We start from the raw sequence: 26828 nt of genomic DNA, 5'->3' as shown, positions 1-26828 counted from the left end.
CGGATTTCAACATATTGCGCACGGCAGACTGACGGGCGATGAGCCAGCCACTTGTCAGCCTATTTACCTTCTCTCACCTGTACCACCACCATTCCCTCTTCGTAGTGTCTGCCCCCCCAGCATCTACGCGTCTCCGGGTCGCTAGAATGGGCAACTGCACCTCGCAGCCCAATCAGGACGAGAAGGCCTGTTCCGATTTGATCGACAAACAGCTCGAGGATGACGGCAAACGATTCAAGAAGGAATGCAAGATTTTGCTCTTGGGTGCGTGCAGAAACCTTCCAGCTAACGCGCTTGGTCGCTCACCGCATCATCCCAGGCTCCGGCGAATCAGGAAAATCGACCATTGTCAAGCAGATGAAGATTATCCACCAGGGAGGCTTTACCACCGAGGAGCGGGATTCCTACCGTGGGACGATATACAAGAATGTTCTTGATTCAGCACAGGCTATTGCCCTGATGATGCGCAAGATTGGCATTCAGTACGCCAACGAGTCGAATCAGGCACGTTGATTTGCCCCAGCATCGTCCCGAGGTATTTACTTGTCCTTTTTCCTAGGCCCTCGCAGACAGAATACTCGACTACCGCCTAGAGAGAGCCGATGACGTCCTTTCGCCCGATATCGCCAATGCCATACACCTCTTCTGCCAAGACACCGCCTATTCCGCAGCTCTTGGATGAGCACTCGAGTGATTTTTATCTCATGGACAGTGCTTTCTAGTCAGTCTCACAGGCATACCCTCTTATTCCTCCTAATCACCTCCATCAGCTTTTTCACAGAGGTCCTTCGTATCGGCGCGCCTGGATACACCCCCACCGAGACAGATATCCTACGCGCCAGAGCAACCACCACCGCCATCACAGAAACCAGGTTCACCATGGGCCAACTCCAGTCAGTCACATCCATCTCTTCTCCCCTCTCATCCCTCATCCATCCATCATCCCCAGAATACACATGTTTGACGTTGGTGGCCAGCGCTCAGAGCGTCGCAAGTGGATACACTGCTTCGAGAGCGTGACGTCTATAATTTTTTGCACGGCCATCAGCGAGTACGACCAGGTTCTGTTGGAGGATAAAAAGCAGGTCCGTCTTCTTTTTTGCCTTCATCAACCCTCGGCATCCTCACCCCTGAACAGAACCGCATGGCTGAGTCACTCGTATTATTCGAATCAGTCATCAATTCTCGGTGGTTCCTCCGAACTTCCATCGTGCTATTTCTGAACAAGAGTGACGTGTTCAAGAAGAAGATACCAAAGATACCTTTAGAGCGCTACTTCCCCTGAGTTTCCGGGAGGTAAAGATATCAACAAAGCAGCCAAGTATATTCTGTGGCGGTTCATGAAGGCAAATAGAGCCAGGCTGAGTGTTTATCCACAGTGAGTTTTCCATTTTCCAGCATGTGGCTGACTCACTCATTTGACACTCAGCTTGACGCAAGCAACTGATACTGCCAATGTCAGGCTGGTCTTTGTTGCGGTCAAGGAAACGATACTGCAAAACGCATTGAAAGACTCAGGGATACTGTAATTGACTATCGCCTTTTCTTGATTTTGGGTTTTGTCTGACGCCAAGAGGTATGTATATTCTAGCTGTCGGCTGGCGCATGACTGACAGTTTCTCTGGCAGAATTCTTGAATTCTTTTATGCACACTCCCTGTATGCCTACCTCTCCTACTGGATGGTCGACCGAGGGTCACGCCGCATATGTGGACAGCGAGCCGAGTCGTAGGGCCCTTTCGTGGAAGTTCTTGATGGGCGGAAGTAACGAGTCTGGTATATTTGAGGCATAATTGCTCATATTATATGCTAACTTATTTGTATTCACGATTTGTACCCATGTGTGTATGCCTAGTTTTATATAGTCTTTGGACATCGGTATTGTGTTTAGAATTGGAGGGAAACCCATTGACCTATTGTTTATGACAAACTTCTCTTGCAGATAAGACACATTGCTGTCAAGCTCTATGCAAGTGGCTGTAAGTAAATATATAGTTATACGTATATCCCGCACGCGCTGCTTTATTGCCTAGCGGCTGATTTACGCTACTTCGGTGATCTCGGAAACCCTTAGATGTGCTCGACGTTCCCAAAACCCGGCGTAGGACAAAGTCCGAGTGTTTCTTCATCATCCACCGAAAGGCCCCTGATTGTCAAGCTGTGAAAGGGATCATTTAAAATGTTGGCATAACGAGACTTTTGGGGAACAACCATAAACCGCCATAAACTCGTTTTGAAGTTCGCAAAACCTGGTTTTGACAAGTTATGTAATATTGACGCGTCTTTTACTTTTACTGTTTTATGAAGAATGTGATTTCCCAACTTCGTCATAATCTACGAGTTTATGGGTGGGTTCAACAATCGTCGATCTCGGTGATTTTAAGCCCCTTTCACGCGAAGTCCCCAGACTTATGACCCATGTCATCCACGTCATCGACAAAATCTAGTAAGCCACTGTTGGATCGCTCTCTTAACTCACGGAACAGAAGTATTAGCCGTATGTAGATGGTTAAAACAGTGGTAATGGGTACTACTACATAAAAAGTTCAATCGTAAGCGTTTCGTCACCGGTAATAAAGTTCAAAGTCATCAGCGTTCCTGTATAAGAGCAAGGGCACCTCGCTGCCCACGAGGAATTTGAGTCCTTCCACACGGAGATGCACACGACAGCCTATATTAGTGTTTAACGCCCAAGCTGCGCTATAAATATCTTAATTAGCCTATACTTGTAGGGCTAATTGCCACTCTTACCATAATATTGAAAAGAATATATGGGGCTAGTAAGAAACAGTGATGAGACGATGTCATTTTGTATTGAAGGTTCATACCTCTTTCTCCGAAATGATGGATACAATCAGAAGCAAGAGCCACAGGACTAGAATCGTTTAACATTGACGGACAAGGCAGGATGGCGAGAAACAACATGCGGCATACACCCTAAGAGACGGTCAGCGGATATTAATGCGGAATGAGGGGACGCACCAAGTAAAGACGGGCACCATCACGATGGAAGGAGTTGATCGCTTCGATATGGGTTCGCCTAGGTTTCTCGAGCGCCCTGTACAGAACCATTAAGACGATTAATATGTCGAACGCGAGCTGTCATGATATATTGTTCTCAAAAAGGTACTTGACGTGAATAATGGATTCATTCATACCAGTGTCGCGAGAAGAGCAGGTACAGTCCGCGGCAAATCATCAAGGATGTAGCACACGTTTCCTAGTCGTTGTCCTAGGTAAAGTACCGCTGTCGCAGAATACGCGTCACTACACGAGGAACAGCGCGAAACGAACGCAACGGACTTACCTTTCGACTTCAAGAGAATGATGACAGTGATAACGGCAAGAATGAACGCAACACTGATGCAAACAGACAACGCCACGAGAAGAATGTAACCAGCTCTCTTTTGGTTATCCCATGACCTGTATACCCGCATTGCGATGATGACTGGAGGTGGTGGCTGAAGTGAGAAGTGATTTCGAGGAAGCTGTAACTTACATTGAAGCAACCCGACCATCACTGTTGATGACATAGTGAAAAGCCATAGCACCCGAGTGCAGCTGGCAGGAAAGAGACTTCAGAGGGCTGGAAAGAAGTTGCGAGAGGGTTCCTCACTCCTACGCTAGACTGAGTAATCGGGTAGGAGGTAAAGAATTCCAGAACTCACTGCATCAGTCAAGCTACGGCTATATCCACCCCATACTAAGTACTCCGCATCAGCCTGGATCCATAATGTGGAGGGCCTACGCGCACCATATGCTGTGTACAAGAGCACTCCTTCCGCAAAATAACGGTTCAGAACATAAATGACTTTGGGAAGGCATCCTTTGTTACGGGAGATCCATATCGCGTCTACTTCCTGATCGACGGTGAGGAGATGGTCCCAGATCATCAAGCATATCGCGGCCGCTACATACACACTTGGGTTAGGCAAACAAAAAGGGATTATGGGGACGCACTGGGTGAATATCGGACAGCAAGGAAAGCGGTGGGGCTCGTTTCCATTATGGTCAGAGCCGCCATCAGCGACAGACAATCCAGCTATATAGCAGAAGGCATGAACTGATAAACGAACGCAGTTACCACTCATAACATATAACGTACTTGGTGCAGACGCTTTAACGTCTAGACAGCTGAAACTGATGTCTGCAGCAGAGTTTCTAAGGACAAATAGACCACAAATTGTCGATGCAACGTTGGCTTTCCGTTTCGAGTGATGCGTGTCCTAGCCGAACCTCGCTTTGACTTATCAGATGTTCTCACAGAGAAGCCACCCCTGCGGAAGGAGAAGTCAGGAATGCGTAGTGGCTGAATGTAAAGCTAGACGAACCTCGCGTCAGCATGAAAGAAAGGGGGGAGGGGGAAAGCTTGAGAGGCGGGCAGGGATTATAGTTGGGAAGAGAAGCAGATAGAATGCCGGTTGCGTGCCGTTAAATGTATGCATCCGTCAGATCGTTCACAGCGAGACGTATGTATAACAGTGAAAACAAAGATCCTCCGGTATCCGAAATAATGGCTGATTCCATTGTGCTTGTTCGTCAGAGGGAGACATCAGTTGTTCGTCGTCCCGATAAAGCCGCTTAGACCCGAAAGTACAGATCAGCGAGCATGTACCCAAGTTAAGCTTGGCCTGCTGTACGGGTCGGATGTTTGTGTGATCGACGGTGATAATGTTGCCTTAGAGAAGCGGCTTCGAGGAACAGAAGAGTGTGAACATTTAGCATGGGCTGACGAGACCAGTAAGAATGCTCGCAACAAAAACGATGCCAAGAAAATTTCTCTCGTCTTGTAAGCGTCCAGCTCACTGATCATGAGACAGGTAACCACGAATGTGTGATGCTTGCTGATGACCTCCAAAACTATCCTCATAAATCAGCCGGTGATCGATGAGGTATGAACAACGGGAAAGCTTCTGAAAGTTGCGGGACAGGCATAGCCTCACTGGTAATGATGTTGACACATTCTGGATTGCGGCAGGTACCTATAAGGATGTGAATACCTTTATATATGCGCGTGCACCGCATCCAGACAAAGGGGTATCTTGTATGTACCAACGAAGGTATCGCTCCACAGGAAGCAGCACACGTGTTTTGCATAGATACCGTTGTTTGATGCAAGGGCCAAGGCGGTGATTGCCCGATTGGGACAGACACGCAGCACACCAAAATCCGCTGGGCTCGGTTAGCGGCAAGCCAACTTACGAAGTTTAAGCCAAGACGACTCGGTTTCTAGCTCTCAGGACACGCTATCCACGAGAAGTAGCTCATCAATCAACTCCAGGTAAAGAGAACTAAAAATACCTGCGGCTTAGCATGGCACATTCGGCTCGCACCCCATCCATTATGTACCTCCAGAGAGCGGGAATGAGATAAAGGACGCACTACATATTTACAGCCGTGATTGTAGGAGCTGCCCTTGCGCCGAACGAGATAAGTGAACTGCCACAGGGCACAACAGCCATTCCTTTATGATGGTCCTAGCCTTTTCCCATGTCATTCTTGTACCTAGAACCTCTGAGCGTCAACCAGTTGCCGCGATGCTTTGAAAGACTTGGCCATTTCAGGATCCTGATGGACATCATCAGTAAGAACTAAACTTTACGTCTTGAGAAAGTATCTCGTTTTATATAGACACATAAACATGAGCATGACTCGAACATGACTTGGATGAGCAATAGGGAAAGCGGCGTTATAATTGACTCAGTCCAAAAAGGGTGACACTGCGATCACAGTCGTGACTTGATGTGACTCCGTCCGTGACAAGACCCCAAGAACATTGGTTAACACTTTATAATTACACCCCTTGTATTGCACGGAGCGCCCATGCCTCTCTCGTAGCCACTATGACTGACCGCCCGCCTCAACAGAATCATATTCTGCGACGGGCTCCAAACGTTCTCAATTCCAATGGACAGCCAGTTGATGGCCTTGCTGCTGAGCCTACCAAGTTTTCGAGCAAGCGTTCCAACAAACTGGGCGCTTCGATACGCCGAAAATTCAACAGCATGGTACGGTCGCGGTCGCTTTCTATCTCTCCGCCGGCCCAGGATGGCGAATTCGACATCGAGAAGCCCGCCTTGACACACGCTCATACTACAGACGAGACAACAGTGGATACCAAGAATACTTCACATCTGGAAGTGCAAGTACCACTCATATTGCAGAAGGGAACGCCGATGGTAAAGGTGTCGAGCAAGAAGCGCAGACAGGTCGTCTTCCGTTTGGATCCTGACCAAGGCCGTATAGTTTGGGAAGGAAAGGTGCATCGATACAGTACGTCTCATTTGTTCTATTCGCTATGGCAAGCCGAGACTCTGCTGTAGAGTTGGGCAAAACTGCAAGATTTTGCGACGCGTTCTGGATTAATGTCTTTCAGAGCGGATTTCTTCGTGAAGAAATACGTGGCAGAGTGTCAGAACGCATCCCAAAGTCTCGCTGTTTTTCCAAATCCACTCTATTGTTCCGGCTTTTTGGAGCGACATTTCATATCCCTATCTGACTGTTTGATAGTTCCTATTGAAGCTATCAAGGAAATACGGTCCGGTCCCGACGCTCGATATTATCGCCAGCAATTCCAACTTGCGCCTGAATGCGAAGAGCGGTGGCTCACTATCATCTACATTCTTGATGGTGACTACAAGACCCTCCATGTCATCGTGCCTACCAAGGATGTCTTTGAAATATGGAATTACACTCTCCGGAGCTTACATTCTGTCCGTCAAAAATTGATGAGCGGTCTTGGATACGTAGAAATGCGACAAGCCATGTGGGACAAGCATTACTGGAAAGGTGCCGACGAGGAGCGCGATCAGAAACTGGTCTTCGAAGAGGTGGAAAAGCTTTGCAAGAGGTTGCAAATCAACACTGGTCAGGACGATCTTTACCGACTCTTCAAGGTATTCCTTCCATGTGTTGCTGTCTCCTCTCATTGACTTGGTTCAGCAAGCCGACTTGAAGAACCGTAATTACCTGGACTTCGATGATTGGAGGCTTTTTGTCAAGCTCCTAAAGTCACGACCAGAGTTGGACCGCCTTTACAAGCAGCACTGCAAGGTAAATGGCGGTTCCTTCGATTTCGGAGCATTTGAAAGTTTCATGAAGGAGAAGCAACATGTTCGTAAGCATCTAATATTCATCTAGTTCTCACTAATATCTTTTTAGTCTACTCGCACTCGATCAGAACTCCAGGCGGTCTTCAATAAGTATGCTACGGTGGAACCTACAACTCCCGCTCCAGGCGAGGATAAGACCTTGGAGACGCCCTCAGATCTTTGCCCCAAACCGGTTATGTCCCGAAAATCCTTCACTAATTTCCTCATGTCTAGCGACAATCCAGCCTTGCCCGATCACGACAGGAATATCCATCACGACATGACACGTCCCTTGTCAGAGTATTACATCTCTTCTTCGCATAACACATATCTAGTTGGTCACCAGCTCGTTGGAACAAGTACAATTGAGGGGTACATCCGTGCGTTACTCCACAGTTGTCGGAGTGTTGAAGGTACAGTTTATAACGCTTATTCGATATGTTTGCTGACATAATTCTTCTGCAGTGGATGTATATGATGGTGATGACAGCCCAGTGGTCTACCATGGCAAGACGCTCACTACCAAAGTGCCTTTGCGCGAGGTCTGTAAAGCTATCATGAAGTATGGCTTCGTCGTTTCTCCGTACCCCATCATAATCTCCGCCGAGGTCCACTGCAGGCTCGAGCAACAAGACATGATCGCTGATATTATGTTGGACGTTTTTGGGGACGCGCTCGTCCAGAGGCGACCAGACCAGCCGATCAAAGTCCTCCCTAGTCCGGAGCAGTTGAAAGGGAAGATTTTGTTGAAGGTAAGCCATTAGTATGTCGTTTTGATTTTGACGACTAACGACCCCTACAGACTAAAAATGTCAACATTTCCACCAACGAGGGAGTAGAAGGAGGTCTTTTTATAGATGCTTCCGCATCATCAACAGACGACTCGGAGGATGACTGGCGAAATCCGAAGCGGCGGCAGTCCGACGCCATAATGATGGGTAAGCTGCCTCTTCTTTTGCATCATATCTTGGTATAATCTGATATCATGCCAGAGTACAGTCAAGAATACCAACCAAGGCCCACTTTTCTGGAACGAGTCCGCAGTATAGGCAGATCGCCAAGAAGACCTAGTGTTGTCTCTAAATCGTCCACATCACCTAGAACAGGCAGACGTGTGTCGCACTCCAGGTCGCCCTCGGGTACCTCAACCGTCACGTTGCCTCCGAGTCCCATGGCGTTCTCGCCTCCTACCTCGCCCATGGTGACAGCCATACCCTTCGAAGCGTCGCCGAAAGTCAAAATGTCACAAAAGCTACTGGATCTCCTGGTTTACACAGTCGGCGTTAAATGTCGAGGCCTCAATAAGAAGGAGGAGTATTTGCCTGAGCATATGTTCTCATTATCGGAGAACACGGTGAATAAGTATCTGAAGGATGGCATCATGGTGATGGATCTCATCAAGCATACGCGCGATCATTTGGTCAGGATATATCCCAAGGGGACGAGGGTTAACTCCACCAACTATGAACCGCATAGATGCTGGTATGCGGGCGTGCAATTGGTCGCCCTCAACTGGCAGACATTCGGTGAGGTCAGGTATTGTTTTACCTCAGTTTCGTGCTGATGTTAGGGTCAGATTTAGGATACATGATCAATCAGGCAATGTTCCAACGGAATGGTCGCTCTGGATACGTCCTCAAGCCCGTAGTCCTACGGACCCAAAGTAAGGATATGCTTCTGAAGCGGACGAAGCATCGCCTCGAGGTCACTATCATCTCGGCTCAGCAGCTACCGCGGCCGAAGGATGCGACTGGGCGGGAAGTCATAGAGAAAGGGTCGGTGGATCCTTATGTAGAGGTGTCGGTGCATGTGCCAGATTGGACTACGCTTAGCCCGGAGCAACGCAAACCTCCTCGCACAAATATGGTGAAGAATAACGGGTTCAACCCCGTATGGGAAGAGAAGCTGAGCGTACCATTTGAGTGCGTTGGGGAGATGAAGGAGCTGATTTTCGTCCGCTTTGCTGTTAAGCAGGGTGGACAGGAGGATGGGGAGCCACTGGCGGTTTTTTGTGCATCGCTTGGATCGTTGCAGTTGGGTGAGCTGTTTTGGCTTCTTCTGCGATGGATACAGTTACTGATTAGGTTGCAGGCTACCGTCATCTTCCTTTGCATGACGCACAGATGTCGCAGTATCTTTTCTCGACACTGTTCGTTCGTATCGGCGTGTTAGATGTTGTGTAATCCTCGCCTTTTCTCTTTCTTTATCGTTAGATTATACCTTTACCTTGTGATGATATGTGCCGGATTAGCTAATTACTACAATTGTATATACATAAGCCCTCATGTAGCAATAATATTTATTCTCGTTCATCTCGTAAATACAATAAAAAAAGAGCCTTCTGAACATCTAACAGGAGGTGAATAACCACCGAACAACCAACTTCTCTGGGCTTTGAGTGGGTGAAACGGGTTCCGAAACCTCCATTTGAAGTGGGTCTGTGACGAAGGTAGTTACTTACTTGCAGGAATATACAACATTGTCAGCTTCTATGGGAAGGAGGCGGGGCCGGGCGCGGCACATCCTTTTTTGGATGAGGCGGATGAGCCGGCAATAGCCGCGATGCTTCAACTTCAGCTTCATTGCTCAAGGACGCACAAGCATTCGTTGGTGATGCTCGCAACTATGAAATATTTGCACAAGCAGGACGTCGTATTTCGAAGCACCTTGGATTTTCTTCGACAAGTAGCTGGACTCTACCCGAAACCGTCTTGACAGACTCGGGGATCTGTCGCGTAACGATTCTTTCTTCCAGGCTTAAGGTTACGTTTTCGCAGATGAACCACTGGGTGTCTCACGCTGATGTTCTTGTATAACATCTTCGGCTTCTCCAACATATTAACGGACATCTTGTACGCAACTTTTACGATGGTTTCGATGTCTCTTGGATGCCTGTGATTCAATTCCTACGAGATAAGTCCGCCGTTGAAGGAACTTCCTCTCATAAGGCCCTGATTTCCGGACTCGCGAACCCACCAACGAGGAACAAATGTCGTCAACACGCCGATTAATCACCTCGCGGAAACTCTAGCTTCCATCAGCAGCAGCCACTGAAAGTGCTCGCCGATCATTCGGTGTCTACTTCCATGGTTGCGACAACAACAAGGCGGTCCACCTCTCCGTTCATTGATGTCTCCGTTGTTTGTAGCCCATTGCGAGAATTTGGACTCCGGACTTCACATCGGGACCGCAATGGCGTTGATTGATACAGTAAATTCCTTCTAATACACTGAGCTACGGGTACACTTCACCATCATAATGCGGCCATGTCATATCTCCCTTGCCAGACTCTGGAGTTCCGTCCAAATTTCTTCTTCGGCGATCTACAAACACGATGGTAACCCGTGCTTCCTCCGAGCCGGGTACTATGAATTCTTCTAGCCTTTCTCATGGCAATTGGTGAGAGTTGCTATAGCTTCGATCTGTCTCTGTCATTAGAATCTTTAACCGACACATGATAGTACTCCGAGTATCACGGGCCTGCGACATGAATGATCCTTGATACGTGGAGGGTGAAACATTCTGAACGATGAAACTTGGAAGGACATCTACTGTTATGACAAAACTTCGTAGGATTTCGGAAGTTTGTGATAAAGAGCTGTCACGGGCACGATGGGGATCCAACGGTGCCGTCGCAGGACAGTGTTGTTGAATGTCATGCTGTCATAGAAGAACATCTTCGATTCTGTGGCTCTGACATAGTACATATCCGTCTTCAAGAGCCTCGTGTTACTCACCCTTCAATGGGGACCATCACAAAACACGACATCCTCACCCTCATTTTCTTGCTCGGGAGACGAAATGCTCTTCTCTCTTAGATCTTTCGTCGAGTACTCTATCCATTTGGGCTCCTGACTTTCTCCTTCACCAGCATTGGTGGTGGCAACTTGAAGGACCTTCTTTCGCTTCCGAGGTAAGCAGGCCTTCCCGTACTTTTTTACGGTCATATCGTTTCTCGTGCATTCTCCATCCTGAAACGTTGTCCCAGACTTCGAGAAGTGGTCTTGTCGAAACTTGATAGGACCGATTCCGCTTAAGCAGTTCGTAGCTCGCTAAGCAGGGATAATTCACACATCGTTGTTCTGAAGAGCGATGACATGTCTTTGGTGGCGGTAGCGTGGAACTCTTCTCGTGAAGTCTCGGGAGAACTGTTGGAGAACTGTGAGAATTTTGGACGACAAGAGAACAAAATGTCGTGGTAGTATATCAATAATTACAAAATTTTGTCGACCCGATTCTCGTTGTATGTGGTTTGCCCGGGTAAAGAGCATGCCGCCGCGTATGCTCGTACCGACAAGCCGACGGAAGCGGTGATGCCTAAATAAGGATATCATTGAGGGCCGGCATTATCGCGTGGCAATTTTTTTTTTGTCAATCATCAATAAACGTTACATGTTTCGCCGACTGTCTTTACATCCTCTTCGCCTCTTGAGTCCGAGATCTCTGAGATGTCGCCACGTGTCTACGGCTAAACCTTTCTACATTACTACTCCCATCTTTTACCCCAATGCTGGTGAGGTTATCTAAACTACATTCCGAGTCATAGGCTGATATCATTATATTTGAAGTTCCTCATATAGGCCACTTGTACTCCCTCTTGATAGCAGATATTTATTATCGCTATCATTCCCTTAAAGATCCCTCTCGACCAGCACAGTTTGTCACTGGAACCGACGAGCATGGCCTGAAGCTCCAGAAAGCCGCTCAGACCAAGGGCCTTCCCCCGAAGGAATTCTGTGACCAGCTCAGTGTTCACTTCCGTGTGTGTTCCCTTGACTATATCATGTTGCGCTCGTGCTTATACACTCAACAGCGACTGTCCCAAACCGCGAACATCTCGTATACTCGATTTATTCGGACGAGCGAGGAGGCGCATGAAGAGGCGGTACAACACATATGGGTATGCAGGGCTCTCGATCCAAGCTGTGTGCTCACTAACGTGTTCCACAGCGCGAACTAGATTCCCAGGGTCTCATTTACAAAGGGACCTACTCGGGCTGGTATTCCATCACAGACGAATGCTTCTACCCAGATGGCGCCGTAACGCATATCTCAAGGTCCCCAACGCAAACCATAGCCACAGAGACGTCCTCTCCTGTCGAGTATACCACGGAAACGAACTACATGTTCCGTTTATCGGCGTTTCGTGAAGCCCTGTTAGACCATTATACGACACACTCAACGTCCATTTTCCCTCAACAATATCTCACTGATACCATCGCCATCCTGTCATCTCCGCTCCAGGATATTTCCATCTCCCGGCCACGCTCGCGGCTCTCTTGGGGTATAGAGGTTCCCGGTGATCCAGAACATACGATATATGTCTGGATAGACGCAGTGATATCGTATTTGACTGCTATTGGATACCCCTGGAAAAATACCGACTCTGGCTTCTCCAACGGCTGGCCTGTTGATCTTCAGATTATTGGGAAGGATATTGTCAGGTGCGGCCAACCACAAACCGGCTCCACCTCCATGACTGACTGGCACATAGGTTTCACGCGATATATCTGCCAGCTATTTTGTTGGCGCTCAAACTTCCGCTGCAGCGCCAACTCCTTGCTCACGCGCACTGGACGTCGTCTCAGAAGAAGATGTCCAAGTCCTTGGGAAACACTACAGACCCGTTTGATGTTATGGGCACGTATGGCGTTGATCCTATCCGATACTACATGGCAATAGCGGGAGGCAACTTTCGAGATGACGTCGGTGGGTGCTTTAAGATTGCCGCAGCTTTTTCGCTGAGGTTAATGTTGTCCGGTTAGACTGGTCCGACGCACAGGTGAAGAAAGAGACAACCGAGCTACGGAATATCCTTGGCAATTTCCTGCTTCGCGTAACCTCTTCAAAGATACGGGGGATTATCCAAGCCGCCAGGGAAAAGGGAGGTCTAGAACCTGCCAAAGATAGTCGATATGAACCTCTTTCAGCCGCCTTGAAGGTTCTCCCCAGCCAGGTAGCGAAAGATTTAGAATCGCTCGAAGTCTCGGATGCTTTAAAGCGAATAATGGAAGTGGTCAGATTGGTTGGTACTCTTGCTCGTAGTTTCTTCATCACACTGACGTTCGGTTTCCTCTGTACAGGCAAATAAGATACTGACTGACGTGGAGCCGTGGAATGGAGATTCTCCAGCTGTTACACTGACGTCGTTCAATACCTCTATCGAAACATTACGCGTCGCTGGGATATGCTTACAGCCTTTCATTCCTGGTACAGCGAGGAAGTTGCTCGATTCCCTTGGCGTCGGAGAGGAAGAACGGACATGGGCATATGCGGACAAAGCGAGAGCAGGCGTCGGTCTAGTGAAAGGTGTCAAATTGTTCGAAAAGTAAATACGCTGAGAATCTAGAAAAAATTTGTGATTGCCGCGTAATGCTAAAGCACACCATTGAAAGACAGTGGGTGCCATACGTAGGTCAGCGTCATCCGTCACCGAAGATGGCCCTCCATTAATATTAAAGGACGAGGCCTTATCCTTCAACGCTAGGCAACCCGGCAGTTTTCAGTCACCCCAACTCCTCGACAGAGATCCGACGTCCAGCTTCGGCATATCAGGAACTGCATCAGGATCCTAAAATCGCTTGTCAGTCCTGCATCCGGTTCCGAAATGAAATCAACCAACTTGAGCCGCATCTGTATCGGTTGATCGCTCAATGCCGTTAACACCGACAATGCGTGCAGAGAAAATAAGGTTAGGCGGGTGGTCGGGAGGTTCGTTTGAGTGACGAGAGATAGAGCTGGGCTGCCTATACAGTCCCGGATGTATGAAACTGTCGATTTCTGGTATATGCTGCTCTGGGTAGGCTTGCGATAGGCTATTCCTGTCGACTGGCTCGTCCAGGCTACCATTACTGGGTGTTTCTGGGAGATATGAAGTAGAAGGGTGGTTCTGCAGACTGAAAGGACCGTGGGCGTTCACATTCACCATCCGTCTGTTGTGTGCAAGTCAGTTCCAATGAGGCGACAAGCAAGGCAGAGTGACACACCCTTCCTTAGCTCGAACGATTGTACCCAGCTTCCCTTTTAGTTTTCCGTAATCTACGTTCATTACCGTTGGCCTGCAATAAAAAAGAAGGACCTGAGTTTTATATACGAAATTAAATATAGGAGCGGCGTACGAAGGTTCTTCGGTAGCGGGTATGAGGCGGGAGGTCTCATCAATGATGCCAGCATCCGATTTATTATCGTTTTTGCTGGAAATACAACAAAAAATCCGCTGAAAGGCAACGAGCGCCATGTAGGGGACAGAACCAGGTCATGGGCCCAGCTGAACGACTTTTGCAATTTGCGTTAGGTATGTCAGCTATTTTGGGCACATTTTGGCCCGGAATTGTCCAAATTGGGCCTCGTTTTCTCCGTACCTTTATCCGGCGGGTGTCCGTGTGGACACGATTACACAACATTACACGACGAACTCAGTGTGTAATAGCCATACAGTTGACGTACAATTCCGTTCTATTAGAACACCTTGTGCAATGAATACCATTTCGCAGTTGAAAAGTAGCAATGATAATAAGATGAATAAAACATCTGAACGGTACACCGCGACAACAGGCCCAATTAGGATTCAAACTTTGCAAAAATCAGACGGTCAAGGAACGTACGAAACGCCGTCTCTGATCACCGTGTAGTTAGCCGATACAGTCAGGGTTCGACGAACACGGCAGGCCCTCCCCTGGTTCACGAGCCATCCTACGAGTCGATACCGGATTAAAGGATCTGCATGAATGCTGGCCAAGAATCTAGGTTGTAGCAGCTGCAGCTACAGGCCTAACGTCCCAGACTGCAGGTCACGCCTTATTCTATTCACACGGAACCAACGAGGGGGCTGCTGATGACGACCCACACTTTCATTCACAAGTGAAAGGTAGAGAAGCCAAAGGTCCACGGGACACCCTTCGCAATGCCACTAAATAAGATATTTTGTCAATAATTTTCAACACTTTGGATCGATGCATACATGCCGTTCAGAAAGAATAGTAACTCTAATTATTCTGACGATGATTTCTCGTCAAGTATCGGGCAAGATCCTTGTGATAGAGAATGGAGGTGCGTAATAATTGGTGTTCCCATGGTACATATATTATAAGTATCCTGTAACCGAGGACTGTGGTGCTTCTGTCCTCTTGCGGTAGTCTTTTGCAGGTTCAACACCTAGACGGAAAAAGTTGAGACAAGGCTTCACTGAAACAGCAAGGCAACGTACCTTTAGCATGTACTATCTATGCTGGTACCATATACTCTCCCCACGTTCTAACAGCCAGTATCCCACCAATGAACGTCGACACCCCAACGACGATACTGATATTTCCCGGCAACTTTTCGGGCGCGTATATCTCCTCGCGGAGGAAACGGGCAAAGGCGGATTCGTTAGGGTCATGAATCGCACGTCTTTGGACGTGCTGGTTTTTGGGGATGTAGGCAGGGCCTGAGTTGGGTGGTGCTGAACGGCGTGCCATTGTGGTTTTTTGGTAAAAACGTCACCGTTGATGAGGATCCCGTTTAAGGAGGTCGGGGTTTGAATTATATGGGCCGGAGAGCCGTTAAATGCCGAGATCGGCATGTCGTACTGTGCCATATCAGGTAACGGGTCACGCATGGTAACGGGTCAACCGCTCATATCTCGACGACTATGGTACCTTTTCATGAGCAGTTTTTTTCAGGTTGGAGGTTGGGCTATCTGGCATCTATGTACAAGAGCTTTTGTTCTTTCATCTTAAATTTCCCTCTCAATAATTTTTTTGATCTGAGAAAAATGTCAAATTGCCATTTGCAAGCAACTTCATGCAAACAAGGCCGTTTTTCACCCGTTATCACAGTCGTACACTTCCACAATGTAATTCAGGATCATAGCTTACTTTATGGATGCTCCTGGAGAGGATAACAGCATAACAGTAAGGATAGTTTGCTTTAAATTATGTAAAATACTGGTTGACCCGTTTCCATGCTTTTGAGACCATCAATTAGGAAAATATTCATAGTGTAAGAAGCTCCCTTTCATACAGGCTCAAAACCTCATACAATAATAGAACAGATATTTCTCTTATTACAAGTGGTGACTAACATGGGACAATTGTGATGCTAGATTTTTTACAGTTAAAACAAACTAGTTCGGCCCGCTTCCCGGTCAGGCACAGTATGCGGTTCACTCCACGCGACCGAAGTGAAATTCGGCGTGATGTGACTGATGTGTGACCTACTCTTCCTGCTAGCGTGTTCCTTCCTTCATTTCTGCCCACCATTGTCTCTACTTACTTCATTCTTTCAGTCCAAACTATCCAAACTATCGATTTCTGGCCTCATTTTCTCTACTGAAGATACCCCTTGTCTTGAAGGTCACTACTTATCTTGATAATCTGTACCATGTCGGATTCTTTCGCAGATTTATGGAGTTCGACAGCACCCTCGACGAAGCCTGCACCTCAGAAGCTAGGATCGTACTCTTCCGTGTCTAACCAGGGAGTACGGCAGACGCAGAATGATATTTTCTCCATGCTTTCGTCAGCGGGTTCCTCAGCACCTGGATCCCGCTCAATGACACCGGCATCAAGGACTGTTTCGCCTCCAGGACCGCCTCCTTCGAACCCAGCTTCATCAGGAGACGCATTTAGTGGCCTTCTTTCGGGAACATTAGCTTCCAAGCCGCCCTCACAGATGACGATAGCGGAACGGGCCGCGGAAGCAGAGCGAGAGAGGATGGAAAAGTTGCAGCAGTCACATAGGGCAGCACCTATACAAACATCTTCAGCATGGGAGGGACTAGATAGTTTGGGACAGAAATCTTCTCCGTCCGTGGTGTCGACGTCGCAGTCGTTCAGCGATGATGACTGGGGATTTGGTACATCGTCTCCCGGCACTTCAAAACCTGCTGCGTCCACTGCTGTTGCCGACGACGACGACTGGGGACTCGCTGATTTTGGGCCATCCACCAAGCAGTCGCAAAAATCATCTCCAAAGCCAGCGACGCGAACCCAGAATATATGGGATATGGATTCAAATCAAGAACCATTTAGACGAGGGACAGATTCTCCCAGTAACGATTTTGACTTTGGAGACCATGAGGATGAATTGTTGGGTTCTCATGCTCAGGGCACGGCCTACGATGATGATATTTTGGGTGAACTTGGGAGGCCTGTTGACGTCGTGCCCCGACGACCTTCACCGGTGCGTTCCGTACCATATTCCGTACTATCGTTATGTTACTACTGCTAATGACCTCTAAGGGTAACCAAGGCTCAGCACAAACGCCTCAACCCTCACGCCAATCGCCCATACGAACAGTCTCTCCTCCTCCCCATATTCTTGGACAACTTGTCGAAATGGGATTTTCTATACAGCAAGCCAGGATCGCTCTCGCTTCAACAGACTCAGGTCTAGATGTTGAAGCTGCTCTAGAAACCCTTCTCAACAATGGCGCTGGCAATAGTTCACAGTCTACACCTCCCCCGACACTCCCTCGTCGTCCACCTCTCCCAGGAAGGGACAGTAGTAATAATTCAAGTCAATCCAGTACGCGACATAAAGAGCGCGAGCGGTCCACGTCGTCCCCATCAGCATCCCATGCAGAGAGCAACATTCAAGAACAGGCAGACAAGCTGTTGGCTCAAGCAAGCGAGTTGGGTTTGAGCTTCTTCAATAAAGCAAATGCCGCTTGGAAGGAAGGCCGGGAGCGAGTACAGAAAGCTTATGCTGAACGAGTTGGGGCGGATACCGCCGGTGACAGTCGATCAGGCAGTCGGACGAGCAATACCCATGGTCGTCCCAAATGGATGCAAACTGACGATAGTTGGAAGGCCGATAATGATAAGCAGCCGCCGCCGAATGGAAGCACCGGCCGTTTCGCAGATGAGAGGAAAACGAAGAGTCCATTGCCAATATCAGGCCAATCATCCAACCCCCAGCCCAGACCTCAGCCAAAGGCCGTTGATCTCTTTTCGACGATGGACGAAGCCTCGGTCGCATATGTATCTCCCTTCCGACGAGGTAAACCCAAGGTTACCTCCCCCGTTCAAAATCCCCAGCCTGTACGGGTTACGACACCATCTCCGTCCTTAAAACCCCTCATATCCGCATCCTCCTCCTCGATTTCCACTTCTCAGTCTCACAAGAACCTCGGAGCTGAGAAATTCAAGCTCGGTCAATATGGTGAAGCCGAGTCTGCTTACACGCAAGCTATAGATTGCCTGCCATCTGGTCACCTACTCTTAGTGCCATTATACAACAACCGGGCCTTGGTTCGGCTAAAGACGGGCGACTACAATGGTGCTGCTGGAGACGCAGGGACTGTCGTCGAGTTGGTTGGCGAGACGACCTGGCGGGACGAACAAGCACGAGTGAAGACCTCCGAAGAGGGCGCTGGCGTCGACCTTGGTGATGGCCTAGTCAAAGCGTGGAGACGACGAGCCGAGGCATTGGAAGGGAGAGAAAAGTGGGACGATGCTCGCAAAGACTGGGAAAAGGTCGCGGGGGCCAACTGGGCTGCGTCTAACATGAGAGGGGAAGGCGTACGGGGTGTTGGACGGTGTCGGAAGATGGTTGCTGCTGAGAAGCAAGAGACATCCGTTCCACCACCAAGAACGGCGAAACCTAGACCTGTCCCTGCGCGACCCCCTCCCAGACGCGGGCCTACCCCGCCCTCACAGGCGCTATCGAATTTAAAGAAGGCCAACGATGCTGCCGAAGCTGAGGACAATGCAAAGTACGAGTTGAAGGACGTAGTCGATGGTAAACTTTTAGCGTGGAAGGGGGGCAAGGAGACGAACATTCGTGCACTGATCGCGAGTTTGGATTCGGTGCTTTGGCCTGAACTCGGTCTGCAGAAGACCAGTATTGCGGAACTTGTCACGCCTGCGCAGGTGAAGATCAGGTACACCAAGGCCATTGCGAAGCTGCATCCTGATAAGGTATGAGCCGTGTTGAACGTATCCCCGGTCGATTATTGATGAAGATTTTGTGTAGCTTAACCCGAACAACTCGACCTTGGAGCAGAGGATGATCGCCAATGGAGTGTTTGGCACCCTTAATGAGGCTTGGAATGCTTTCAAGCAGTAGACGCGCTCCGTTTAGATTTCTTTTGGGCTAAATTTATTCACCTTCACACATCTTTCATTCGGAACGAACATTAGGAATATTAATACATACTTTACCCTCAAGGTTCGACGAACACTCTTAACCTCAACCTCTCCGAGGCAACGACAATGGCGAACCATCGCGAGTGGCACAGGTGACCTGTGCTGTGAATGACAATTAGACAATTAGTTGACATTACCTTGTATTTTAGCCCTTTTTGATCACCGATCAGTGCCCGGTTGTCTTTTACGACGTCTCACAAAAATCTTCTCAATTCTAGTTTCCTCTCTCAAAGCTGGTTCAGGTAGGATCTGTGTCTCTTTCATGAGCCCCACATTTTAACCTCATCCTAGAATGCGCTATAGCCTCTCCTCGTTCTGCGCGCCATGCCAGAAGTCCTTCACATCATATTCCCAACATTTGCCCATCGCAGTACTCCCGCAAGGTAACATATCTCTTCAGACTCTCAACGATCTAGTCGATCAAGGACAGGTACCAACAAGTTTTTTCTTCGACGACACCGGAACTGTGTGGCAGCCGGTTTCGTCACTCAATGAAGAGCCGGGTGTTATCTTGTCCTGTAGAACCGATAATTTCTCACCACCTACCGTGATCCCAGTTATATCAGAGTGTTACTCAACACCTGATCTCCCTAACGAAATATGGATCCGGATTTTCGCAGAAGTGTCTACAGACTTTCATCAATGGCTGACACCCCTACGCATCAGCCTAGTATGTCGTCACTGGCGCCGACCGGATATCGCACACTCTACGCCACAGTTATGGACAAGCATCTGCGCTGACGTACCATATGTCAAGCGGAGCGGGAGGTGGACATCCTGGCGGATCTTCGAAATCGTCTGGTGGTACCTCCATCTGTCGAAACACAAGGCCCTCGATGTGAAGGTGGACTTGCTGGGATACGACGGTGATTTCGAGTTCGAGCGCACGGTGGAGATGGTCACAGAACACTCCGCGAGATGGCGTAGCGCAGATATCAGGGTGGCACCTTCGAGTTTGATGTATTTCAAAGGCGTGGCTAGGAGGCTCCCTCTGCTGGAGAGTCTCTGGGTGGACGTCTCAGAGGAAGCTTATCGAGATAACTGGAAGCGGTTCAAAGGTTTTCGTCACTCCCCCAAGTTGGTGTCTCACAGCCCTGGTGGTATTAGCCCAAGGCAATGCATTGTTCCTTGGAAGCAACTCAAGACCGTAATTTTGCGAGATTTCTTCGACTGCCTGTACGATGATTTACGCGATTCGAAGACGCTCGATCATCTTATCCTGTCTCCAGAATGCGAATTTGAAACTGGCTTTGGGTCTGTGACGACTCTTCGTGCGTCGACGCTAACGTTACAGTCGTTTCCGCGCCTTGTTGCTTCTTTTCTCGAGGGCTTCAGGTTCCCCTTCCTGACGTCCTTAAACCTTTCGGTCCCTGATGCGGAATATGCACGGCCATTTCCGACGGATTCCCTTCTGCGTCTACTTCAACAGTCACAGTGCGAGATTCAGCACCTTGTACTGAAGAGGGTGCATATCCTGTGCGAGGACATGATCAACGTGCTTAGGGCGACTCCGACTTTGATGTCCCTGGTTATACATGAACCAGCTTCGACCTACTCTCAAACGCATTGCATCACAAACGAATTTCTTCGATATCTTACGATGTGCACAGTGCTTCCGAAGCTCAAAACCTTAGAATTGGTGTGGAATTATGATGCATATGAGGATTGCATCATCAGCATGGTCGAATCTCGTATTATGAAATCATCAGCGTATGAGGGAGTGCAGCTAGAAGGGATTGTGCTGGGTCGTCGCAATGGCGTTGATTTAGAATTGCCGACCATAGAACGAATGAATGGTCTGAGAAAGTGTGGATTGCACGTTTCTTTATGGTGAGAGCGCGCGCTTGTAGTACAATAGATGTCATGACTGTAGGCTATATGCAGTGTTATATTGTAGTCCATATATTTTTACAGTGAGCACCGGTGAAGGCCCCGGCCTGGGTCATTATACAATAAAAGGACAATCTAGCGAAAGTAGGGTACACTGAAATTATAAATCTAACATACAAGTCTACAAGTAAGGTATGAACGTTAAACGCAAACCTGCGGATGAATCTAATGGAAGAGGTTATACAGAAGTGATCTACGTTACGATATGGAGCGTCTCGACTGGCTGGTATTCCACATCCAATTTCAGTCTTTTACTCTCGTCCTCAGCGATTCCTTCTGCTTCGGAACGTTGACGCTTCGCAGGAATACCTTCCGTCGATTTGGTAACGCCTTTTGTAGCTACTAGATGAAGATTAGCGCAGATGACAACAGATAAAATGTCCAAGTACCTTCCCGCAGTGGCCGGAAATATGGTTGAGCTAGCCAGTGCGGAAGAACAGGTAATCCAGTGGATTTGTCGAGCGTAACCAGTTTATCCGAATCTTGACCTAAAGCTGCCTTCGCGTTCGCCTGTACTCACAAATCAGATTGAGGGCCACTCAAGACCCGAAGCACTTCACCTCCATTCGCTCCTTCAGCTCCATGCAAACATCAATGTAGGGTTGTAACCCGCCATGTCTCCAGTCTTGATCCTTTTTTATAATTGTTTTCCCCAGCTTCTCCCTAAGATCTTTGTCGTGCGATAGACCCGGTCGTAGAATTTTAAACAGGTGACCTTTGATGGCACTTATCGAAGTGTGTGTCTTTAGAGATTGAACAATAGACAGATATTCCAGAGCCAAGTCGACATGAGGGATATGCTGCTCGAGTAATTTGTGATTGGAGAGTTCCTCTACGTCGGTAGGGACGTTCGCAAAAAGGGCTGGATTGTAGAGTTGTCCTTCGGCACTCATAACTCCGTCGGCGCCCGTAGCCTTTAAGCACTTTGCAATGTCGGAAGGGTACAGTATGTTCCCGTTAGCAAATACGGGGACCGAAACGGCTTCCTTCACCGCACGAATTTTGTCCCAGTCCGCGAGACCCTGGTGAGCAGATTAGTGATACAAACAAGACGTAAAAAAGAAGACAAACTGATAGGTGCCCTCGTTGCTCTCGTATTCGCCCATGACATGTCAAAATCTGGGCCCCGGCGCGCTCCAACATTTTAGCATATTCGATCGTCTTCTCCACTGTCGGAAATACTCTGAACTTCGCCGTCACGGGAATAGAAAGATTCGTATGCAAGATATTGACTGAACGCCGAGTTGTCAGTATTATTGAATGATAGGAACTTGATTAATGAAGACAAACTCAGTCGATAGATCAAGTCCCAGTCATCCTGCAAGAACGCACCATACTTCCCCTTCTTTGCGATATCTTGAGGACATCCGAGGTTGATATCCACGGCATCACAGTGAGCCTCTACTGCTTTGGCGGATATCAGTAGCTTCTCTAGATCGTTTGCACAGAATTGGACGATGAGAGGCCGGTCAATCGTCGGATCTCCTTCTTCACCAGATTCTGAATCAAAGTTCTTTTTCCAAGTGTTCTTATGAATATCATCGGCAAACATCTATTAAAAAATATAGGAAAATGAATAACGAGTTATTGAGTTATTGGATGCTAACCTTCGCGTTAATCATTGGCGTATATGCAAGCTAGAGTGCTATTCATTAGCGGGATCGACGACATAAGAGTAAAATGAAGTACCTGAGCACCGTAGCGTCGAGAAAAAATTCTCCATGCGAGTTCGCTTTGGTCCACCATCGGGGCTACAATGTATTTCGGACTGCCCAGGACATTTCGATAGAACTCATATCCTCCCAATTTTTCCGTCGTCATTTTTGTATGGAGTATGAGGTCTCCCGCATTGATTTTAGCCCGCAGGGCGCGAAAAAGCCGTGCTAATGGAATGGTGATGGCGGTAGGAGGACTATCTGTTTGCATCTATGTATTTCTTGGGCGTCGCCACGTGGGTATCGGCAGCTCCCGTCAGCGAACAGCTGCCGCTTCCGTAAATCAAAAACTTCCAAGCAAACGCCATGCATTGTCTTGCATCGAATGTTTGCCTTTTTGTTCAACGGCGTAAATTTGTAAGTGAAGAGTATGGTTTCTATTACTTGGAGTACTAATTGCAGGTTCATTTTCAGCGGCATCTAATACGAGTCTGTTGCTTGTCGCTGAGCTGCTTTGTCCAAATTACAGACGTCCTCGACGGAATAGTTTTTTCCGAAATGTCATTTTTAAACGCGATACCTTTGTTTCATAGCCTGTTACTCTAAGGTACTCGAAATGGACGATGGAAGGAGCCTTCATGGTGATTATCTATAAGGGAGTACTTCGTCAACTGTCACGCTATGCGTCCACTCTGTTTTGACCATGTGTGGCAGAATATCAACGGATACCGCTTCACTTTGTCCAATCGACTGTCGAAATAATTCAAAGGACGAGCACCAACACGTTGTGCAAGCTCAATGGACGCGACTTGTTTTTCGCTATCTTTGGCCCTGTCCTGTGGCATTGTTCGAACGGCCAACAAAGCCAACAAAGTGACTTTTACCACTAGATATAAAGACAGCTATGGTCTTCCCAGGTTCTGTACCAATCTTTGCTAAGCTTTTCTCACTTTCTGCCTCTAAAGTTCTCCTGCGTCTGCGTCGCAATGTACACTAACCCCCTCCACCCTTCGATCCCTAACACCTACCAGTCTGGATTCTCTGCTCTTGGGCCTGCGGTCATTGGAACATCTGACGCTTCTCTACATCCGAGCTGGAAACGCGTGCCACAAATCCCATTATCTTGCCAGAGTAGCCGGACCCCTCATTCCCAGTCTCCGATCATATTCGAGATGCGTGGCGTCAAGTATAAAGGCATTTCAGTACGGGACTTAATGAGCAGAGGTCCCGCAGAAATACCACAGATGCTTGTTGGAGGGAACGATGTGTACCTCCAAGGTGGCCAAGACAGGATTTATCTTCGTGTCCCGGTATGCCATCCGATCAGCATCCCTGCCCTGGCCATCGCTAATGGTAGGTATAGTGGCCAGGATACGAGCATCTCAATTACTTTTACGAGATCAAGTTCAATCCTCGCACTGGCATAACACTCGCCATTCTTGCTGAGGAAATCGGTAGCAGGATCAACCAATTTTATTCTGTATGTTACTAGCTATTGTCACCAAATATCTTTGTCTCTGACTTGTTCTTTCCAGGCGGCACAGTATGCGGCGAGCTCTAAACAAGGATGGCGTGTAGGCCCACGAAACATCCGTCTCGAACACATGATCCTCCTCTCGTTATGGAACACCCACGAGAACTGTTGGCAGGCAGAAATTGCCATTCATTCTTAGCCCTATACCCCGGTCACTGATACCTATTGGACTGTTTTCACTTATCGCATATTTGATTCTTCGACATCCTAGACATCATACGCCCTGGTGGCATCGCATTGCCTCATTACCTTGTAGCACCTTACTCCTGCCATCGTCATGTATCATTAGAACCTCTCATCTTTTCATTAAAATTAGCATATTTTTCTCTAATATTTGTCGGTCATTACTTGAATACATCTGACTCTTGAGGAGTCATTTTGGCGAGTAGAAATTCTTTGCTTCGGCCCCTATTCGCGAAATGATATCCTTATCACGTGTTATGCCGCCCTTTTCCGCGGGGTCAGGAACTGACAAGCCGGCCGGGCGCGACCTATTGACTCATTTGGCATTGTACCACGACCACTATGCCCAATGATGAACTCGCTGAAATCAACGGAATTAAGCCAAACATCTTTATGGCAGACGGTGAAGAGAAACAGGTGAAGTCACAGACAAGGTGCGTTTTCTGAATCTTGTTGCTCGAATTCTTCAATGAAATTCACTGCAGCGCATCCGTATATAAAGTAAAGCGGACATGGGATCATTACTACTGGTGAGGCATCTATTCTCGATAGACTTCACGACCGTTCTCACAATGTTTACACAGTACTTGCCCTGTATGTCGGTATGCCATGTCTCTACGAAAGCCACAGCTTATCCCCAAATGATCGACCACTAGGCATGGAGAAATTCAGGTATTCCAGTACTCGGAAAACTTCTTGCATGCATCTGAACATTAATATCAGGGCGGTGTGCCTGTCAATGCCCGTAGTTGCAAGCATCTCAAGAGTTTGTTGGGAGACAAATATGAGGCCGCACGCATGAAACTGAGGAATCCACACAGGACACAAGGAACCTCTAAGAAGAAGCCGGAAAGCAAGACGAGAACTCCAGCCAAACGCAAGCGAAAAGATGTAGACGACGAAAAAGACGCAAAACCCGTAAAGCGGTCACGCAACCCCGTATCTTCTGGCAGCAAGAGCAGCGCCCACATCGATGATGATGACGAGGAGGAAGAGGAGGATGACAAGGGCGCCGAAAGTGGTCCTTCTGGGAAGAAAGTGCCTGAACTTCTATTAGCCAACAAATGGGATATTGAGACGGGTAACGATCCAACAGGATGGTTGATGTCTGAAAAATTGGATGGCGTCAGGTAAGTAGGACGCTCTAATATATTATCAGAATTCCTCTTAGTTGTCCTCAGAACCTTCTTCGATGGAAAGCATATGTACAGCCGTCTCGGGAATCCTTTCACGCCTCCCGCGTGGTTCCTCGACAGTACGTTGTTATAGTTCAAGTTGCCTTGGAATTCTACAACGTATATTTTAGAGCTTCCTAAAGATATCACACTAGACGGAGAATTGTTTGGGGGGCGTGGCAAGTTTCAGTCCACAGTGTCGATTGTCAAGACGGTCAACTCTCCTCATTGGAAAGGGATCACATTCCAAGTAAGGTTTCACTATATCTTATATCGGAGCCTTGAGAGAGCTTATTGTGCATCGCACGTGTCTTCTTCAGGTTTTTGACATACCTTCTCGTGGCGTTGAACCTTTCGAGGACAGACTTCAATATTTGAATAAAGTATTTGGTCCCAACGGAACTCATCAGTCTGACGAAGTCAACGTCGTTGAGCACGAACTTGTCAACAGCCGCCAGCACGTTTTAGATCAACTGAAGAAGATCGAGTCACTTGGAGGAGAGGGCCTCATGCTTCGCAAGCCTGGATCGTACGCTTGTCTATCCTTTTCTATAGTTCATAGCCCACGGTATCCTTGTTTAGGCAGTATGAAGGCTGTCGTTCTTCTACTCTTCTCAAGATCAAGGTATGACTATGTCTTCCGCATTTCTACCTAGATGTATTTTTATTGAATTGATCATGCTGCAGACTTTTTACGATGCTGAAGCTGTTGTCACTGGTTATACTCCTGGCAAGGATCGTAACGCAGGCGTGACCGGGGCCCTCAAATGCAAGATGGCCTCCGGCAAAGCATTCAGCGTGGGTTCAGGACTGAGTGATCAGCTGCGCAGGAAACCTCCTAAGATTGGCGCTATCATAACATATCGTTTCCAAGAGCTCACTAGAGACAACGTGCCAAGGTCAGTAGTTGCTGCCGTTGTACTCCATGACCCTTTCATGTACCATTTCTAGGTTCCCAACGTACACTGGAATAGCTATCGACAAAGATGAACCGAAGGACGCTGAGATACCTGATCATCGCAAGGCAGGAGCCAAGCCCAACGAAGACGAGTGAATTATCATCAGTATTATTATATCCCTCGTGACCGATACCCAATACCCTAAACATTCACACCTCTTTGGACACCTACTTACAGCTCGGATAAACTTATGAATGACTTATATTTGTAG

The 26828-nt window shown here is 48.0% G+C and overlaps 11 protein-coding genes across 11 annotated transcripts; 7 read left to right on the top strand and 4 right to left on the bottom strand.

The window, feature by feature from the left end:
* Nucleotides 1-146: 146 nt before the first annotated feature.
* EV420DRAFT_1622857 (heterotrimeric G-protein alpha subunit, GPA3-like protein) lies at nucleotides 147-1529 on the top strand (the record flags this gene model as incomplete). Its single annotated transcript, XM_060475867.1, has 8 exons — nucleotides 147-264; nucleotides 320-504; nucleotides 594-721; nucleotides 771-893; nucleotides 950-1085; nucleotides 1139-1234; nucleotides 1269-1378; nucleotides 1430-1529. The coding sequence occupies 8 exons, from the start codon at nucleotides 147-149 to the stop codon at nucleotides 1527-1529; spliced, it is 996 nt and encodes a 331-aa protein (XP_060324935.1).
* Nucleotides 1530-2081: 552 nt separating this feature from the next.
* Nucleotides 2082-4127, bottom strand: EV420DRAFT_1575737 (uncharacterized protein). The gene is made up of 6 exons (XM_060474473.1): nucleotides 3768-4127; nucleotides 3499-3575; nucleotides 3307-3447; nucleotides 3158-3246; nucleotides 2978-3098; nucleotides 2082-2709 (listed from the first exon to the last, which is right to left on the bottom strand). The coding sequence occupies exons 1-6, from the start codon at nucleotides 4088-4090 to the stop codon at nucleotides 2564-2566; spliced, it is 897 nt and encodes a 298-aa protein (XP_060324934.1). The 5' UTR covers nucleotides 4091-4127; the 3' UTR covers nucleotides 2082-2563.
* A 1627-nt stretch (nucleotides 4128-5754) lies between these two features.
* On the top strand, nucleotides 5755-9427 carry EV420DRAFT_1575712 (PLC-like phosphodiesterase). Its single transcript, XM_060474472.1, has 9 exons — nucleotides 5755-6272; nucleotides 6510-6895; nucleotides 6942-7112; nucleotides 7161-7503; nucleotides 7556-7842; nucleotides 7893-8028; nucleotides 8083-8616; nucleotides 8667-9128; nucleotides 9182-9427. Exons 1-9 carry the CDS (start codon nucleotides 5843-5845, stop codon nucleotides 9271-9273), a joined length of 2841 nt encoding a protein of 946 aa, XP_060324933.1. The 5' UTR covers nucleotides 5755-5842; the 3' UTR covers nucleotides 9274-9427.
* A 2033-nt stretch (nucleotides 9428-11460) lies between these two features.
* On the top strand, nucleotides 11461-13413 carry EV420DRAFT_1340553 (tRNA synthetases class I (M)-domain-containing protein; the record flags this gene model as incomplete). The annotated part of the gene is made up of 7 exons (XM_060468925.1): nucleotides 11461-11603; nucleotides 11659-11852; nucleotides 11904-11990; nucleotides 12041-12534; nucleotides 12585-12799; nucleotides 12856-13115; nucleotides 13174-13413. Coding segments are annotated over exons 1-7 (1611 nt in total), but the record flags the coding sequence as incomplete, so codon positions are not given.
* Nucleotides 13402-14532, bottom strand: EV420DRAFT_1575705 (uncharacterized protein). The gene is made up of 4 exons (XM_060474471.1): nucleotides 14209-14532; nucleotides 14077-14148; nucleotides 13713-14022; nucleotides 13402-13661 (listed from the first exon to the last, which is right to left on the bottom strand). Exons 1-4 carry the CDS (start codon nucleotides 14325-14327, stop codon nucleotides 13593-13595), a joined length of 570 nt encoding a protein of 189 aa, XP_060324931.1. The 5' UTR covers nucleotides 14328-14532; the 3' UTR covers nucleotides 13402-13592.
* Nucleotides 14533-15173: 641 nt separating this feature from the next.
* On the bottom strand, nucleotides 15174-15549 carry EV420DRAFT_1649069 (uncharacterized protein; the record flags this gene model as incomplete). Its single annotated transcript, XM_060478254.1, has 3 exons — nucleotides 15174-15244; nucleotides 15297-15308; nucleotides 15363-15549. 3 exons carry the CDS (start codon nucleotides 15547-15549, stop codon nucleotides 15174-15176), a joined length of 270 nt encoding a protein of 89 aa, XP_060324930.1.
* Nucleotides 15550-16297: 748 nt separating this feature from the next.
* On the top strand, nucleotides 16298-19274 carry EV420DRAFT_1017761 (uncharacterized protein). Its single transcript, XM_060465334.1, has 3 exons — nucleotides 16298-17254; nucleotides 17314-18993; nucleotides 19049-19274. Exons 1-3 carry the CDS (start codon nucleotides 16454-16456, stop codon nucleotides 19139-19141), a joined length of 2574 nt encoding a protein of 857 aa, XP_060324929.1. The 5' UTR covers nucleotides 16298-16453; the 3' UTR covers nucleotides 19142-19274.
* A 29-nt stretch (nucleotides 19275-19303) lies between these two features.
* EV420DRAFT_1017756 (uncharacterized protein) lies at nucleotides 19304-21150 on the top strand. Its single transcript, XM_060465333.1, has 2 exons — nucleotides 19304-19463; nucleotides 19513-21150. Exon 2 carries the CDS (start codon nucleotides 19514-19516, stop codon nucleotides 21053-21055), a length of 1542 nt encoding a protein of 513 aa, XP_060324928.1. The 5' UTR covers nucleotides 19304-19463; nucleotide 19513; the 3' UTR covers nucleotides 21056-21150.
* EV420DRAFT_1575697 (dihydrouridine synthase-domain-containing protein) lies at nucleotides 21081-23025 on the bottom strand. Its single transcript, XM_060474470.1, has 6 exons — nucleotides 22801-23025; nucleotides 22719-22748; nucleotides 22402-22663; nucleotides 22183-22343; nucleotides 21672-22133; nucleotides 21081-21621 (listed from the first exon to the last, which is right to left on the bottom strand). Exons 1-6 carry the CDS (start codon nucleotides 22930-22932, stop codon nucleotides 21454-21456), a joined length of 1215 nt encoding a protein of 404 aa, XP_060324927.1. The 5' UTR covers nucleotides 22933-23025; the 3' UTR covers nucleotides 21081-21453.
* A 537-nt stretch (nucleotides 23026-23562) lies between these two features.
* Nucleotides 23563-24644, top strand: EV420DRAFT_1017717 (uncharacterized protein). Its single transcript, XM_060465332.1, has 3 exons — nucleotides 23563-24076; nucleotides 24130-24246; nucleotides 24302-24644. Exons 1-3 carry the CDS (start codon nucleotides 23753-23755, stop codon nucleotides 24437-24439), a joined length of 579 nt encoding a protein of 192 aa, XP_060324926.1. The 5' UTR covers nucleotides 23563-23752; the 3' UTR covers nucleotides 24440-24644.
* Nucleotides 24645-24790: 146 nt separating this feature from the next.
* On the top strand, nucleotides 24791-26712 carry EV420DRAFT_1314825 (DNA ligase/mRNA capping enzyme; the record flags this gene model as incomplete). Its single annotated transcript, XM_060468641.1, has 11 exons — nucleotides 24791-24917; nucleotides 24969-25013; nucleotides 25068-25081; nucleotides 25144-25149; nucleotides 25202-25613; nucleotides 25665-25738; nucleotides 25790-25908; nucleotides 25979-26187; nucleotides 26241-26283; nucleotides 26346-26557; nucleotides 26610-26712. The coding sequence occupies exons 1-11, from the start codon at nucleotides 24826-24828 to the stop codon at nucleotides 26710-26712; spliced, it is 1329 nt and encodes a 442-aa protein (XP_060324925.1). The 5' UTR covers nucleotides 24791-24825.
* Between the last annotated feature and the right edge of the window lie 116 nt (nucleotides 26713-26828).

This window comes from Desarmillaria tabescens (genome assembly GCF_030435595.1).
Source record: "Desarmillaria tabescens strain CCBAS 213 chromosome Unknown EV420scaffold_56, whole genome shotgun sequence".
Taxonomy (NCBI): Eukaryota; Fungi; Basidiomycota; class Agaricomycetes; order Agaricales; family Physalacriaceae; genus Desarmillaria; species Desarmillaria tabescens.
Note: the sequence above shows the minus strand (reverse complement) of the source record. Positions and strands in the feature narration are given on the sequence as shown.